The sequence below is a fragment of the Urocitellus parryii genome, chromosome 4, assembly GCF_045843805.1.
Source record: "Urocitellus parryii isolate mUroPar1 chromosome 4, mUroPar1.hap1, whole genome shotgun sequence".
In the NCBI taxonomy this organism is placed as follows: domain Eukaryota; kingdom Metazoa; phylum Chordata; class Mammalia; order Rodentia; family Sciuridae; genus Urocitellus; species Urocitellus parryii.
Genome location: NC_135534.1, coordinates 191,357,720 through 191,375,583, shown reverse-complemented (window position 1 = coordinate 191,375,583; position 17,864 = coordinate 191,357,720). Strand labels below are relative to the sequence as shown.

Here is a 17,864-nt window from a genome sequence, read left to right as displayed (position 1 = left end):
TACCTCTTGATTGGCGCTGTCTGGGGACAGGGGCCTGTCACTGACTCTCCCAGGACAGCCAGGCCCAAGCCAGGAAGACAGAAGTCATGAGAGAACATGCTCCCTCCACCCTCTGTCCATCCCCCACCCCAGCCTCTTATTAGCATGAGATGCAGGGGGCCTGGGGTAGAGCCACAGAGGGCAGGACAGGGCAAGGCCACTGTCAAGTTCTGCCTTGACTGACTGTGTGGCCTGGGACAAACCAGCCTCATTCCCTCCCTGTAAAAGGAACACTGGTCCCACTGGTGGCACTTTGTGAACGGGGACATAGCTGTTCCCGCTCTGGCTCCTGCTGCCCCACCTCCTCCCTCCTCCCCCTCCTCCAAAACTGTCAACATTATGGCCATTTATGGAACACCCTCCCCTCCCACCAGGTGCAGAGTGCCCAGCACTGGCCTAGATACCTGCCTCAAGCTACTTCATCTTCTCAGAAACCCTAAACAGGGGCGTCACCCCCATGCCCACCTGTCCAGTGAGGACACGGAGGCTGAGAGGGCAGGGGCTTGCCGAGGCCCGTTGCAGTGGACCACAGCTCTGGACCCCGTGTGGCTCCGCCCAGGCTTCATTCCCTTGCCCAGGACGGTTCCTTATGAAGCCAGCCAGCCGGAGGCAGTACACGGTGCCAGGATGACAGTGCCAGGCCTGGTTAGGGAGCCACACAGGAGGGGCCACCACAGGACAGGGCAGCCTCGGAGGCCTCTTCCAGCTCAGTTGCTCAAGCCCAAAAAAGGAAGCGAAAGGCCAAAGGAGAGTGGGGGAGGGGAGGGTGCCAGTGGGAACCCTGAGCACCCAAAGGAGGAAGCTGAGACAGAAGGGAGCCCTTCCAGGCGCACACTTGAGCCGGGTCAAGTGAGCCAGGGAACTCCACAGAAGCCCTCGCAGGAGTGTGTGTGAATTTATCTGTGTATAAATATTTGTCCTGGAGCACGGGTGGGGAGGGCACAGACGGGTCAGGGAAGGACCTGGTGGGGGTTAGGATTGGGAGGCCCCAGGCAGGTTTGGGCCCTTGGTCCTCAGCTGCTGTCCAGAGAGGAATGGCCAGGCCCTAGCTGTGTGAGCTTGAGGCCTTGCCTTGGCAGGACAGAGTCCTGGGCTCCCTTCTGCAGCAGCTGCCTCAACAGGTGGCCTAAGATGACGGCTCTTGAGCTCCAGAGAGCATCGAGCTCCTGAGGAGCTGGTTTAAAGTGCAGAGTCTGGGCACCACCGCTGGAAATTGTGATTCCAGAGGCCTGGGGCTGGGACTGGAAGGCATACGGGACCAACCTCCCCAACTCTGGCAATTCCAGAGCACACCAACTTGGAGAACTGCACACGCTTGACAGATGAGGAAACTGAAACCCGGTCCCAATTCCCTTGAAGTTGAATCCTGGTTTCTGGGCCCAAAGTTCAAGGCCCTTTCTGCAGGACCCCGGCCTGACCATATTCCAGCAGAAGCCAAGTCTTCCTGACCCCTAGTGGCTAAGAAGCGAAGAAGGTTTCCCAGGTCATGTCCCAACCGAGTGGTGACATGTGCTGGGATCCACTAGTGATGTCTGCCGTTTGGGGAAGGCCCTGTTTGGAAGGCTGACTTCAAAGGTGTGGGCCCTTTAGGAATCCCCTATTCCAGTCAAAGGACACCTGCTCATCCTCTCTCTGTTCTAAATCTCCTTAACCTTCCAGGGTCAGCTGCACTCCAAGGCCACCACCGCCCACCTAGCCTCAGCCATTGTCATAACAAGGTCCTGCACTGCCACTGCACTTCAAGAGAAAGAGCTCCAGGAGAGCCTCAGACATACTGCTCACACTGTCAGAACACCAGCCTCTTCTAATTCCCCCTCACCTGCCCGGGAACACGTGTGCTGTCAACCCCCACTTTTCAGGGAAAGAAACCCAAAGCTCAGAGGAGCTGGGTGACTCACCCGAGGCCACACAGTCAGTAAGGGACAGAGCCCAGATTCCAGCAGGCTGGTGGGCTTCAAAGCCATGGCACAATCTGTTCCCCGTTAGGCCATGTTCCCCGCCCACACAACTCATGCCTCCCAGGCTGAGAGCAGCTTCACGGGTTTCTGCAGCCCCTGCTGCGTCTCTGAGCGCAGGGCCTGGCACACAGCAGGAAATCTATAAACACTTATTTAGCTCTTTATAAATATTTGCATGAGCAAACAGCATGGTGCCAAAGAGAGCCAGATTCTACTTTGTTTGGACACTGTGCAACCTACGACAGGTTAGAGAACCAACCCTCGGTGCCTTGGTTTCCCCATCTATAAAATGGACGCAGATATACTATCTACTTCATAGGACTATTGTGAGAAAAGAATGCAAACTCTAGAAAATTGCTAGCACAGAATAAATAATGGCTGACAGATTCCTCGGCTGGCTGGGCCTGGACCAGACCTGAATTCCAACTCCTTATTTCTCCAGCTATTATCTCAGATCTTTTAAATCCAAATAGGTACGGTCCTGCTCTGCCTTTTGTGGAGACCAGAGGACCATGGGGCTGTGGGAACACAGCGTCTGGGGTCCAGAGGTGCAGGGTTTGGGTCTAGGCTCTGCCTTCTTGGTCCCTCTGGGCCTCGTCGTTACCTTCTGTGGAATGGGCAGAAGGTTCGCTGGGAGGCTCAGAGAAGGGGTGGGAAGGCTGCTCCTTCCCTGCCACCCTTCTGGGTCCCACGTCCCACCATCCTCCACCCTCCACTTCTCACCTTCCTGTGTCCCGTGAAGAAGAGGGAGAGGTGGTGCATGGAGCCGCCATTGCGGCCCAACTCTTTCTTGAGGGTGCGGGGCGAAGGTATGGCCCAGGTGGACGCGGTGCCCTCGCCGTCCGAGCAGTGCAGGGTGGTGTCGGAGGAGAAGCAGGGCCCGCGGGCCTCCTGCAGCAGGCTGCCCTCGCTGTGCGTCCGGCGCCGCAGCGAGTTCTGCACCCGCAGGGAGAGGCCGCCCTCGGCGCCCTGGCCCGTCTCTATCATGCTGCTGCGCTTGGCCTCGCTGTGGCCCCCGTAGTTGTCATCGCTCGTGTCCTCCTCCTCGTCCTCCTCGCCCTCCTCCCCCTCCTCCCCCTCCTCCGCCTCCTCCTCATCTCCAGAGCTGCCTCCCTCGGCCTCTGCCTTCTGGCTGTAGGTTCTGTCCAGCCGGACCTCGGGGATCACAAAGGTGGGTCTGGAGGCGGCTGGGGGGTCCCCAGAGCTAATGGTCTCCTCGGCGAGGGCCTCGGCTGGTGGGGGGGCCTGGTGAGGAGGCAGGTCCCCACAGGCGGGGAGGTCCTGGGCAGGAGGTTCCGGGATGTCAGCGAGGTCTTTGGCGAGCGGAGGGTCCTGGCTGGGAGTGGGACCTGGAGCAGCAGGCAGGTCCTGGCCGGGCTGGAGGTCTGGGGCAGGTGGGGAGTCCTCGCTCAGCGGGGCTTCTGGGCCGGGAGGGGGCTCTTGGCAGGGAGGTGAATCTTTGCTGGAAGGTGATTCCTGGCCAGGAGTGGGCTCCTGCTCTGAAGAGGAGTCCTGGGGTGGGAGATCCTGTCCTGAAGGAAGCTCCTGGGCAGGAGAGGGGTCCTTGCTGGGTGGGGCTTCCTCAGCGCCTGGCCCCTTCCCTTCCTCCAAGGGCATGTCCCTCTTCTCATCTGCCTCCGTCTCAAACATCTGGTAAACAAAAAGCAAACAAGGAAGGGTCAGAAGAGGAGGCAGCATCACAGGCTGATCCCAAATCGGGCAGCCACCCGAACCCTGCACCCTGCTGTTGGAAAGTCCAGGTGCCAGAGGGAAACCCCTGTGACTCTCTCGTCGCCTTGCTTGAAACTTCTGGTCCACCCAAAATATGGCAGGCCACTTGGGGGCAAGAGCCATTTACGTGGCTCCTGCTGTGTGGCAGGTACCAGGGAACCTAAACTCCCTCCCTTACACGACCCACCCCACCGCCCTGAAAGGGGACCACTGGCGTCCTCACTTGACAGAAAAGGAAACGTTTCCTCTGAGAGTAAAAGTCTCTGCCTTCTTGGACCAGAACCAAACCAAGCCCCTGAGCCCGAGCCGTCGCGGTGGCAGAATCTTGAGTACAGGGAAAGGGTCTCTCTACCAGAACCAAAGTTGAAAAAGAACAACCTGCCTGAGTCATTCTAACAAGAATTTTTCTGTAAATGTTAAATACATTTTTGAAACCAGGAAACTGGAATAAAACCAGAACTGGAAAACATGGCCCACACCTGGACTAACTAGACGTCACAGACACATCCACCCAATGATTATTAAACGGTGTGGAGGAAACTCAGATCGCACACACAGACAGCATTTCCTGCCTGGCACAGCACCCAAGGAACCCTGGAGGGGTTTTGCTGGCCCAACTGTAGACTCCGTTTGCAAACGGAAAAATAGTTCCCTTGATGAGAATCTCAAAAGCAGCTCTTGCTACACTCAAGGATGTGGACTGCTAGAGCTACAACTCTTCAGAGCTCAGGTTTTGTCCTTCAGAAAGCCATAGCCACCTAGAGCAAAGAGGAGGACCCCACACATACCCTGGAAGCGTGCAGATGCGTGGGAGTGAATGTGTGCGCATGCGCTGGCCAAGAATTTCCGCAGCAGGTACCCCCGAACATAGGCCCCACCCTCTCACGGTAGACAGCACGAGTGGCGGCTTGACAGATGAGAAAACTGAGCCCCGGGAATGGTGACTTAGCTACTCTTGCACAGCAGCCCAGAGACCACAAGGCCACGCCCCAGGTGGGAAATTCTTACACGTGGGGAGTCTGCGCCCAAGACCCATCTCCACCTCTCAGCTGGGAGCAAGCCACCCAGCCCAAGCCACACCCATCAGGGGTCACGCTGGTACCTGGGAGCACCAGAGCGGATGTGAAAGTACAGTGTGGTGAAGATTCATGGTCTGGGGGCATGAAAAGTGAAAGCCCCTCCCCCAGCTGGGTGGGGTGGCACAGAATGGGAAGCCTCTGAGCACTCTAGGGTGACCTGGTAAGCTGGGGTCAGGAAGGGCACATCTTGGGCTCCATTTCCTGGGTCAAAGGCAGATGCCTGCTGACTCCACAGCCTTCCTGCCCTGTGATCCTACCTGCACCTGGGAGGTGACCAACCAGGGACCCCTCAGACTTTACAGGATCAGCCCCTGCAATATCATGATCCCAAATCCCTGTTGCATAGACAAGGAGGCTGAGGCCCAGAGAGGGGTAGGGGCCAACCCATAATCACACAGCAGGACGAGGTAGACCTAGTTACTAATTCTCTGGGCCTCCAGGTCTCCATCTGGAGACCAAAGTGGGTTAACCGATGTCATGCACCCAAGTAACAAACCAGGAGAATAGACTCTAGAAAAGAGAAGGCTCCTCGATGGGAGGATGATGGCAATGGTACCTGTGGTGGTTTTAAAAATGCATCTAGAGGGAAAACCTGAACTCAGGGACCACAGCAGAGGCACATCTTCCCCACGGACCCCTAGAAGCCAACCCCGCCTAAGGCCCAGGATGAAAGTTGGCAGTGGTGATGCCAGTCCCCTAGTCCAGAACTTCTGGAAGCTAGGGGCTGTGCTTCAGTTCCACAAGGCTGTTCCCAGGTGCAGAGACAGAGCCTCCATGGATCTGACAGGAAGACTGAGGACCCAGTTGGACGGTGACTTGGTGACTTGCCCCATGTCACCCTACACACTCAGGAGCTGAGCTTGGGCTCCATCCTGTCCAAGTCCACTTCTGATCTGTCCCAGTCCCCAGCCCATCACCTCGCCCACCAGGGAGCACCTCCATCAGGGAAAACAAACTGTTCCCCAAGCACCCCACATCTGCATCACCCTCCCCTGCGGCCAGATCCCCCACCTGCCTCCCATGGTCTTACGGGAAAGATGGAAGGACGCAGCCACCGGGTCCCCTTGGGGCCTGGCACAGACTGACTCTAAGAAGCAGGCCTCATTTCCCTTTCCTGGGAGGTGGGGTGGGGGTGGGGCCCAGGCCTGTCCCCGTGGTGCCTGTCCACAGAGCCCGCCCTGTCCCCTCAGGGAAAGTGCAGCAACAGGCCCCAAACCAGATATGCAAGTCCACCTGCCTCTGCCAATCCTGCCCTAGTCGGAGGCCAAACCAAACAAAGCCTGGAGAGGAAGTGTCCTCCAGTAGGGGAGTCCATCCCCAGAGGGCCCCACCCCAAGGGTTTGGCCGGGAAACCACCTGGGACTGAAGGGCTCTCGGTGGTTACGCACTGGATGCCCAGTAAGACCTTGACTTGATTCTGACCGGGCCCCTTTCTAGCCCTGCAGCTCTGGCCAAGTCTCCTAACCTCTCGGAGCCTCTGTCACCTCACCTAAAACGGAACTCAGGAATGTCACGCCAGACTCCCAGGGCTATGGTCAGCCTCCTCACAGCGCCTGGCCCAGGAAAAGCATGTGACACATTGGTAGTTATAAGTAGTTTCATCTTATTTAGAGATGGGGAAACTGAGGCCCCAGGGATAAAATTACCTAGGAAGTCAGGACCCCCAATCCTGATGCAGGAATAAGACTCCTGTGCCCCATCCCAGGTCTCTTGCATAAAGGGTCTGAGGCCCTGAGGGGACCAAGCAGTTGGGGAGCAGGCGGTGAGGACTGTCCAGGGCCCTGGCCTGACTCCATCCACCAGGAGACATGGGCAAGGCTCCTGTGCTCTCTGGGCTTCCAGGCGGGGCTTGTATAATGTGCTGTGCCTGCACAGGAGGGTTTGGTCAGGCCAGTGTTCCCGGGAGGGCTGGGGCAGGAGTGGCTTGTCAGGGTGCTCTGGGACAGCTCCAGGAGACCTGAGAGCCCCAGGGGCACCAGGTGGCAAGTGGAAGAGAGAATGAAGGTAAGAGAGGAAGTCAAGTTGAGGGTGAGGTCGCAGAATGAATGGCAGGTGTGGACCGTGCTGTCAGCCCCAGAGTGACACTGGCAGAGCTGTCTGCGTCAGTCCTGCCCTGGGCAGTGCCAGCAGGATGTGGAGGCAGGTTGTGCGTGTGCTCATGCCTTCGTTCATTCCACAGGACCCCGAAAAGGCAGGGAACAAGCCACACGCTCGCTGCTCTCAGCGAAGCAAAATGACAAGAGGTTAGACATCAGAGTGTGTGTTGGGGGGGAGACTTTAATGGATGAGTTGCAGACAGAAGTCGCAACAGGCTGGGGTGACAAGATCCAGCCAGGGCACCCTTGGAAACCAGCCTGTGCCCCCAGCGCCTTAGATGCACAGTGCTGGAGGCTGCTGCCCAGCCCTCCGAGGGGCCCTGTATCTCTCCATCCATCACTTCTTTGGCTCGGCTGGACCAGGGGCAATTCTGCCCTTGTCTCGCCTGCTGGCAGCGCACAGGAAATGAACCAGGGCCTCTAAATGATCTAATCAAATCCTCTCCCCAAATCCAATCCAGAACTCGAGCAGGCTGGGGAAGTGGCAGCTCACACCAGCCAGTGGCTCCTGTGCCCCAGACCCGCCGCTGCTGGGTCTGGGAATTAGTAATGGGCTGCTAGAAGTGACTTGCCCAATGTCCCACAGTTACTAATCCAGGAGCCAGGACTGCTGACCCCAGAGGCGACCTGGTGGCTTTCCCTGGGATGACTCATCCCATCCACCCAGAGGCTCTGGGTCTGCCCAGGAAACCACTTCCTGCTACAGGAGGGGAAGCACACTGGGGGCTGCCTCTGTGTCAGGGTGGCCCCTTCGCAGGCGGGAGTTTACAGAAAGCACTGGACTTCAAGCCCAAGGACCGGAGCGGCCTCCTCTTCATCCTCTGCTGGCTTTGGGATCTCCACCGCCTGGTTCTCTGCCATGGAGAGGGGAGGGGGAACCTCCTGCCCCTGCTCCAGAGAGAGACAGCCCAGGAAAGGGCTGCGAGCCGGAAGGTGGCCTGGGAGAGGGAGAGGCCTGGGAATCCCTGCCCAGCTGTGGGCCTCCGGGCTCAGCTTCCAAGATGGGATGGTCCTTCAAATTTGGAGCACTCCAGGTCCCCAGCTTCTGGACCCCTGGCTCCACCATGACATCTGCAAACCTTAGCTTCTTGGCCAACCCTGGGCTCCCTTCTCCCAGCCTCAGTCAACTCCTCCAGCGCTGGCTTCCCGACACCCCGAGCTGCAGCCCCCAGTGCAGCCTCTGCGGCCAGCTCAGGGACCCTCCGAGGCCATTCCGAATCTTTCCTTGGCTTGACTGGAGAGAGTGGGCAAAGTCCAGGACAGGGGCAGTGTCTGATAGTGACTGAGCTCCACTTTGCATTTCCTGGTGGGGGGCCCCTGGACTTAACCTCTGTGCCTCAGTTTCCGTAGCCATACGAGGGATTTGTAACACCTCCCCACGGTGCTGTCAGAGGAACAAATGAGTAACGTTCATCCAGAGCTTGGCACTGCGCGGCCGGCCACACGGGCATTCAACGAGTGGCAGCCATGACCACCCCAGCACGGCATGGCTCTGCCCTCTGCTGCCTGGATTTCCCCTGACCCATCCCCTGGGCACTTCTCCACTCCATCATGGGCTGCTCTGCCTGGAATTTCCCTCGTGTACCCATCCGCTCCTGGGCTACCATCAACCTCCGCACCACTGGGCCACCGACGCCTCCTGGTCTACGCAGCCGGCCAGCTCCGAACCCGCTCCTGAGGGCAGTTCCCACGGGCGAGCCTTTGCTCAATCCTCACCAAAGACTCTGCAGCCGGACACTGTTCCAGGCTCCTCCGTGACACAGCTGGGAACCAGAAAGACCCAATCCCTGTGGTCATGGAGCTTACTAGCTAGAGAGGAAAGATGGGCATAAATCACCCAAGCTGTCACCCACGTCAACACAGGATAGTACCAACCGTGGCCTGCTGCACGAAGGAGACCTACCGGGTGCTACAAGAAAAGAAAGGGGAGTGCCCAGGAGAGTCACCCGTGTGATGACCTGAGACTGAAATGTGCTCAGTGGGCTGGGAGGGCTCCTGGGGGAGGAGGCGCCATAGGCAAAGGCCCAGGGAGGAAGGACTCGGTGCCCCAGCCGTGGAGAGGGCCCCCTGGAGCCCGGGGTGGAGAAGAGACCTGAAGATGTGTACCCCCAATTCAACACACCCCAGACGGCACGTGCAATTTTTCCCCAAGTCTGTTCCTCCTCTGGGGGCCCCTATATGACGCTGCCATCAGTCACTCCAACCAGGGACCCAGACTTCATTCTCTCCTCCTTTCCCCCCACTATCACCCCCGTGGCCAGCAACCACATCCTTAGCATCTTTTCTCGTGGAATCCCAGGAATCTCTCCACTTGGTGAAAGGCGGTGGGTGGTGGGGACAAAGGGCACATGGGAACTCTCAGTACTTCTGCTCAATCCCCAAAACTACTCCGAAAAATGGAGTTAATTGATTTTTTAAAAAGAGAACATTTCCGATCTCTGTGCCTGATCCTACGCTGCCCTGCATCCAGGTGCGGCTGACCTTCCACCGGTGCCCTAGATCCCTCTGCTCGAGCTCAGTGTTACATCAGGGAGCCTTCTAAGTGGACTTGAACTTGTCACTCCTCTGCTTGAACCCCTGCTGTGGCTCCCCAGGACCTCTTGGGTAAAGTCCAGGTTCTGCGGTCCTGGGAGACCCTGGGTTCTGCCCTTCCTCTAGCCCCACTGGGCTGCACCTCAAGTGTTTGATGAATGAATATTTGACTTAGTAATCCAATGAATGTCACAGGACCATGCAGACTCACTCCTCAAAGTGTGGCTCACTGCCCAAGGGAGCTGGTAGGAAGCACAGACCCTGAGGCCTCGTCCGTAGCTACCAGGTCAGAGTCTGCACTGTAATCAGATCCCAGATGATTCATGTGCATATTAAGGTTTGCAAAACACTGATCTAGACTGTTGGTTCGCAACAGAGCAGTACACTCAAGAATCGCCTGTGGATTGTTTAAAAATATCTTGGCTCAGGAGGCTGAGGCAGGAGGATCACAAGTTCAAAGCCAGCCTCAGCAACTTAGTGAGGCCCTAAGCAACTCAGCAAGACCCTGTCTCTAAATAAGATATTAAAAAGGGGCTGTGTAGGTGGCTCAGTGGTCAAGTGCCCCTGGGTTCAATCCCCAGAACAACAAAAAGAAACCTACATCAGATCCCAATTTTACACTTACTGGATCAGATTCCCTAAGAGAGGGGACCCAGAGAGGCCTAACCCGGGGAAGACAAAGAGGAAGAAGAAGGAATTGGATCACAGACAGAAACTTCTCTGTCCTTAAAGGATCCCAGGACTCATGGTCTTGGGGGCTCAGGAGGGGAGCACACCAAGGCTCGGAGGAGAAGCCACTCACCCCAGGTCAGAAACTCTCAGGACCAAGCCGACAGTTGGGAAGGGAATTCCCTGAGGAGTGAGAAGACAGGAGGCCCCTCATGGAACCTTCCCTGCTCCTGGAAGTGTCCCCAGACGGAGCCAGAAGGACACACCATGGCAGCCTGCGAGCTTCCCTACTCCCCATGCCTAGCTTCTCACTGGGCGGGGAGGCGGCTCCCAAGGTCTGGTTCTGGGTCTTGTCAATGCCCTGCCAGGCTCCTGCTTTTCTTGGGGTCTCAGATACCCAGCCTCAACAGTGGGGCAGGGGGACCCCCAGGGTCTTTACCCAGCCCACAGCCCCCTCTCCATCTCCAGTTCTGCTCTCTGAAAGGCGGGGCGGTGAGAGCAGGGCTTCCCAGCTCCTTCCTGCGCTGTGCCCATGGGGGTCTGGCAGGAGAACCCAGGCCCGGCCAGGCTGCTCTGCTTAGCGGCTCTGTCCCTGAGGGCTCCACCAATGACCCCGTCCTTGCGGGCACCCTCCTCCTTGGCTGCCACATGTGCCCACAGGGTCTCATTTCCCTAATATCTCTGTTTTGTCGAGTGCACTTCCTGCCCATTCTGTGAGCCCTGTGGGTTAGATGGCCCTTCACACATGCCGGCAGGAGGGCTCTCGGCTCTCCCACCCCTGCCCCTGCCCTGCCCTGCCCTGCAGGTGTGGCCCTGGGGCAGGCCCCACTCTGGTTCCTTTGGCTCTCAGCCCTGGCATAGTCACCACAACCGCCCCCTGCCCTGCCCCAGAGTTACTCAGCAAATACCTCCAGAGCCCAGCCACGTGCAAAGCCTGTGCCAGGCACTGGAGCCAAACAGCAGCAGCACATCTTCCTGCCCCATGGGGGAGAGGTGTAGGCCCAGGTCAACCTCTCCCCCACCCACTCCTGCCCCCGGGAGCTATGGCTGCACAGAGGTAGCAGGAAAGTCTGACAGACTCGGAGGAGGTTGTGGGGAAACCACAGGACCCAGAGCCAGTGCATTTGGTTCCACGGGGAGGAGGTGGCTGGGCTAAGGGACTCGGGCCTTCCCCCTTCCCCTGAAAGTAGTGCTGGGCTCATGGGCTGTCTTGGCTTACTTGCAGCCCCTTGCCCCCTGCCCAGGGTTTCTTCGACTTATTTTGCTTTAAGATCTTGTGCAAGTTACTTAACCTCTCTGGGCCCCAGCTTCCTTATTTACAAAATGGAACCAATGGCACTGACCTTACAGAGTTGCTAAAAGTGACAGTCTAAGTAGAGGAATCGTCACAGTGGCTGGAGTGTAGCAGATGCTCATTTAATGACACCCCCCCCCTTAGATTTTCCTCCTTCTCTATTTCCACTATCTCTAGCTCTACCCACCCCATCCCAACAGCACTACAGGGTGAAGTCCAAGTTCCTTGCCACACCCACCTGCATTCCCCCCAGAGCTCCCTGCTGTCACCTCAGCAGCCTCCTGCCCCATGCCTTTCCCCAGAACCTTCTCCAAGAGTCACGTCCTTGTTTTCTGCTGCCTCTGTGCAGCCATAGCTCCCTGGGGCAGAGGTAGGTGGGGCAGAGGTCGACCTGAGCTGGAGTCTCTCCCCCATGGGGCAGGAAGATGTGCTGCTGCTGTTCGGCTCCAGTGCCTGGGGCAGGTCTTGGCACGTGGCTGGGCTCCGGAGGTATTTGCTGAGCAACTCAGTGGGGGGGAGGGATGAGCCAGGGCTGTGATCCTGAGGACCCAAAGCAGGGAGGCTTGGCAGGGGCAGGCAAGCCGAGAGCCCTCCAGCTGGGGCAGGTGAGGAAGCATCTAACTGCGCTGATCAGACGGGCAGGAAGTGGACTTGATGAAGTGGAGATACTACAGCACACGTGGCCGCGTGCACGCGCGCGCGCGCGCGCGCGCACACACACACACACACACACACACACACACACAGCAGAGGAGTCAGCTCTACTTTTCTACTACCCAACGAGCTTCTTTCCTCTCCTGTCTCTTCATTTCCTTTCTCCCTTCCTCCCTTCATTCAAATGATGCTCCCTGGGCACCCACCTGGGCCGGGCACTGTGCTGGGTGCTTCAGACCCTTCTGGGCCGTGGTGAGCAGTTTGGCAGGCCCCACTCTGACTCCAGGAGGCTGGAGCCTGAGGAGCAAGAGCCTGCTCGGCCGGAGAGGGGAGGAGGTGCAGAAACCCAGGCACCTGACGACTCTCCTGAACACGCTTCCAAATGGGGCTTTTCTGCCATGCTCGGCACTAGGGTAATCAAACAAAAAAAACCTCTGCCATGCCAGGAAGACCCCAGAAAGGGCACAAATAGTGCTGTGGTCACAAGGCCAGAGTCTGGGGTTGACATTCTTTTGCCAACCATAGAACTGTCAACGTGAAGCCTCCCTCACGAGGCCGCGTGGGGTGGGTGGAGGCAGGGCCTGGCACTCAGCAGTGTTTTAGCACATGGCAGTGCCCCTCTGCTCAAGAGTAGGCACCAGGGACCAATCCCAAACTAAGGCCTGATTGCAAACAACAGCTTGGTGAGCAGGAGCACTCGGAGAGGCAGAGGGAGTGGGAGGAAAACCCACCGTGGTGGAGAACCGGGGCCTGGAGACCAACAGATCTGGGTCCAAACACCAAGTGTAGGCTGCTTCCCCTCCGCAAGGTGGCCTTTCCTCCTCTGTAAATGGTGACACAAACACTGAGCACTGCTGGGCAATGATCCACATAAAGAGCTTGGCATGGGGCCGGGCACATAGCAGATGCTCAATTAGCAGCTGCACTTCCTGTGGTCAAAATAGGCCTCCCACCACCAGCAGCAGCAGCAGCAGCAGCAGCTCCTCCCCTGCATCCAGTTCCGTGACAGCACATTGGCCATGTTGGGACCCTGACCACAGCCTGGAACAGGAGTCTTATCAGCTGTGTATGCAGAGGAGGAAACTGAGGCCCACACCAAAAGCCTTGGAGGCTGTGGGGTGGGCGAGTTTGTGCCCCGCCTTCTCCTGGGTTTTGTCCTCCTGTCTCCCTTTATGGCCCAGGCCAAGTCACTCCCCTGTCTGGGTCTCATTCTCCCTGGGTCAGGGGTTGTCCAGCTCTGAATCTCAGCCAGCCCCAAGTGGTCAGATCTTGGGCCCCCCCCGGTGTGGCCAGGTCTCCTTGTGCGTGCAACAGGAACAGGAGAAGCGGACAGCTCCTCTTCCCAGGGACCCTGCAGGCTTGTGTGTCTGCCCGATTCCTACAATACCTCCTCCTTCAGCGCCGGCATTGCTGGGGGTTCTGGTTGGGCAGAGGTGGCAGGGGGGAGGCTCTTCCACCCCAGGACACTGGAGTGGACATCTGGACATTGGACTCCACCACACCCTGTGGCCAAGGTCCCAGGCACCCTCCTGCTTCTCCACTGCCTTCCTCCCTGACCAGCCCTGTGTCTGCTGAGGGGGGAACGCTGGGGCTGGGTTGGGCTGGGTCAGTTCCAAACTCATCCTCCTGTCATCACCCTGTCATGGAACTGTCCCCCGATTCCCCTTGGCTTCGTGAGAACCTGGTTCTTTTCCTCTCCTGCTCAAAATCCCTCCAGCCTTCTGGAATAAAATCCCAGCCCCCCGCCTGTGTGCCCTGCCCCCTCTCCCCCACGTATCTCCCCTTCTCCCTCCGCCAACCTGATGAGCTCCTCTAACCCTGTGCTCACACTGTACCTCCTGCCTAGATGGCCTCCCCTCCCCGTCCACCTCCTGATCCTCCGCCTGACAAACCTCTACTCAGAACCCCAGCCCACCACGTGTGTGTGCCCCTTGATTCCTGGCCAAGGCGATGATACCCTATGGAGAGAAAGGATGGTCTTTTTAATAAATTGGATATCCACCCCAGGGGAACGAGTCTTTGCCTCTGCGTATGTAGTGCAGAAAAATCTATTTCAAATGGATTTGGGATATAAATATGAAAAAGGACAAAATGCCTAGCTGATCAGAGAAGAAGTTGGATCCCTGTATCTGTGGGTTTCATATCTGCAGGTTCAACTAACCACAGACTGGAAATTCAGAGGAAAACATTTCATCTATAGTGAACGCAGACAGACTTGGTCATTATTTCCTAAACAATATTTGTAACAATTCTTTACGTAGCATTTGTAATACATCAGGTCTTTCTTATAAGTAATCATAAATCAGAGATGATTTATTGCACCCAAGAGGATGTGACAGGAGTGTGTAAACATGACACCTTTCTGTACAAGGGACTTAAGAATGGGTGGCTTTGGGCACCCACATGGCTTCTTGGGGCTAAATCCTACAGATACCGAGGGATGACAATATGTCCATAACCTCATAAGAAGCAAAGACACAGAACTCCGCAAGCATTCACCATACAAGAAAAAGATTAACAACTCGGACTGCTCTCCAAATATTCCCTTAAAAGAGCAAAAGACCAGCCAAGGAGTGGGCGAACATATCTGCATTGTGTTTATCCAACAATCACATAGCCAGAATATTTTTAGGTTCCACAGATCAATCAGAAAAAGAAAAACAACAGTCCAATAGAAAAATGGAGAAAAGTCTTGTACAGGCACTTTGCAGACAAAGTCATCTAAATGGTCAATCAACAGATATAAAGGTACTCATGAGCCATCAAGGAAAAATAAATTAAAACCACATTAGAATATCACAATGTCAATATCAATAATGTGGGTAAGTATGTGGAGCAATGGGTGATGTCCTGCTCAGCTCAAAGGAGGGTGTCTTGGCATCACACTTTGGAAAATTATATGATGGTTATCTACCAAAGCTAATTATATATAACTCTATGACTCAGCAATTGCAAACCTGGGGTATTTACCCGACAGGAAGCAAGGACATTTACAGCAGCACCATGCATCATAACCTCGAACCCACAACAACCAAAATGTTCATCAAAAGTGGGAATGGATAAACTTAACGCCACACAGCCATGGGAAAGAACAAAGTATAACTTGACGCAATAACATTGATGAATCTCACCATTAAAACGCTGACGGAAAGAAGTCAGCAGAAAAGAATATTTACTCAATGACTCCATTTACACAAAGTTCAGAGTCAGGTGATGGTAATCAATGAACAAAATCAGACACGGGCGCTGCCTATGAGGTGGCAGCGATTGAAAGGGGTGCAGGGTACTGGAATGTTCTATTTCTTGACCCGACTGGGGTGCTTACATGCGTGTGTTCACTTTGTGACAATTCATCAGTATATATGTCTAATCTTCTTTTAAGTACGTGACACTTAAGTTTTGAAGTTCATTTTAAAAACAAAACCCCTCCTCCCTGCCTCTCCTCTGCGCTCCTCCGGCAAGCCCCTGGCCCTCTGTACACATCTCCACCAGGGCATTCCAACTGTGTTCTTCCACAAAGCTGCTTCCCACCTCCCATTTGCTGAAGGCCTTCTGGGCCACCCCATGCACTTCCCCACACTGTTGCATTTAGTTACGGCCACCCATGAGATGAGGTGCAGTGGCACACGCATCCCTAAATGACCTGGAGTCCATACCTTTGAAGTCTAGTCTGAGATCTTTACATGCACACCTCATTTGATCCTGGGACCACCGCCTGAGGAGACAGAGGCAGGGGCTCAGGGTCCTGCCCAAGGACACATACAGCTAAGCTGCCGTCAAGTCCACTCCTGCATGACACATGAGACAGCCTTCCAAGGTAAGGAGGAACACTGGCTATACCTGCAGAGGCCATTTCTACACCTAGGGGGAAAATCAGACCTACAGTGCAGAGGGGTGGGTAAGCCAGGTGGGAACTTGCTCTTTCAGAGGTCAAGCATGGACACCACCAATTCAACCTCTCCTCCTGCAGGACGCACCACTGGGCCTCGCAGGCCAGACCAGGGCTCCCCAGGATTCCCAAGGCCCTGGGCCTCTCCATCAGCACTGTGTTGTTTCTGTCCTTTACGGCCAGTCCCTGGCACTAGAATAAGGAATTAGGCCTTTTAGGCTATAATCACAGCTACACCCAGGAGGCTGAGGCCAGCATGGGCAACTCAGTGAGACCCTGCCTCAAAATAAAAAAAAAGGGCTGGGGGTGTGGCTCGGTGGTAGAGCTCTGGCCTCACAAGCAGAAGGGCATGGTTCAATCCAGCACTGGGGGGGGGGGGGGAAATCAGTCCTTTTATTTCTGCACCTCCTGTACCTGGAAGGAGCCCGACACACAGAAGGGGTTCAACCTATGTGGAAGGAAGGAAGGAAGAATGGGAGGGAGAGAGGGGGCAGAAGGGACAGAACAGAACCACCATCTAGATCAACGGTGAACTCCATCAAATGAGATCTGAGCGAGGAAGAGTCCACGTCCTGGCTGGACTCCAGCTATAACCCTTGACTTGGGGGTGGCATGGCTATGCCACCTTCCATTCTGGGGCTCCTCCCCTGGCTGCCTCCAGCCTTCTCTCCAGGTTCCCACCAGACATTGGGTCCCTGAGGCTCTGTTCAGCCCTTTTTCTGCCCAACCCTGTCCCCACCCCTGGGCCACCTGCCCTGAATGCCTGAAGGTAACGAACCCCACCGAGGTAACAGGACAGCTCAGGGAGCCCTGCCCTGTGCGGACAGCGTGCCTCGGCTAGCCCCACCGAACTTACTGCGTGCCCCACCTTTCTAAGTTGGGAACTGCAGGGCATTCTCTGGCAGTAGCCTGGGCCAGGGTGCCAGGTGCAGGCAAGCTGACCCATGGCAGGCAGGGAGATGGCTGGGAGAAGCCCTGGGCCATCTGAGCAGAGGGCACACCTGGCAGCGCCCCACACATCTGCGGGGATGACCTAGGCCTAGGAGGAAGAGGGCACCCTGGAACCCTCTCCTCTCTCCTGGGTGCCTGGAAGCTCTGATCTCCCAAGTGGCTCATGGCTCACCTTGGAGACCAAATGGGAAGCGGCTTTCAGGGTCCCCAGGGACCCTGTGGCCACTGGCACCCTACTACTGAATGCCTGGGTACAGCTGGTTGTGCAGGCGAAGGCGGCTCCCTGGGGTTGCGCCCAGCTGGCCTGCTGTGAGCGGCTCTGGCCTCTCCAGGCTTAGGGGGCTGAGCCATGAGCGGCCTTGTTTATCCCTGGGAGGAATGATGGTTTTCCCTGAGCAATGACATCTTGGAAACAGCCTGGCTCCACAAACAACAACAAACCTCCCGCCAGGCTGCAGTTTGCATGAGAAGGCTTCTGCCCAGAGGCGCCTGAATGTAAGGTTAGAGGATGCTTCCCTGCTGAGCCAGACCCTGGCCTTGACCCTGACTCCTGGAACCCAGGAAGAGGAGGTGTCTGCAGAAAAGCAGAGAATCAGATGGCTGGAAGAGGCCTGGCAATACCTGATCCATTCCCTGCTTGTTCCAAAGGGGAAACAAAGCCCCCAGAAGAGGCACATTTGCTGAACGGACACTGAAAGATGCCCTGGTCTCCTGGGATTTCTCCATCGCATACATTGTTTTTCCAGAGAACAGCAGGACTATTGTCAGAAAGTCTAAGGGTCTGAAAAAGAAGGTGCCACCAGGAAGTCCAAAGATGGAGAGCCACAAGATGAAACCCAGCTGGGGCAGTGGAGAAGGATGCAGGCTGGGCAGCCAGGGTCCTGGCTTCTGGTCCCTCTTCACAGTGGAGTCGTGTGTTACCTTACACAAGCCTTTCCTTTGCTGCTCGCTCCTTTCTTTATCCATCCAGAA

The 17,864-nt window shown here is 56.4% G+C and overlaps 1 protein-coding gene across 4 annotated transcripts in view; it reads right to left on the bottom strand.

Moving 5' to 3' along the window:
- The window catches only part of Rgs3 (regulator of G protein signaling 3), a 117,090-nt gene that overhangs the window by 10,626 nt on the left and 88,600 nt on the right, over nucleotides 1–17,864 (bottom strand). For all 4 annotated transcript variants that reach the window (XM_026393302.2, XM_026393303.2, XM_077797082.1 and 1 more), the window contains one exon: nucleotides 2,721–3,647. In XM_026393302.2, the coding sequence (XP_026249087.2) occupies nucleotides 2,721–3,647 (927 nt within the window). The remainder of the gene's footprint in view (nucleotides 1–2,720; nucleotides 3,648–17,864) is intronic.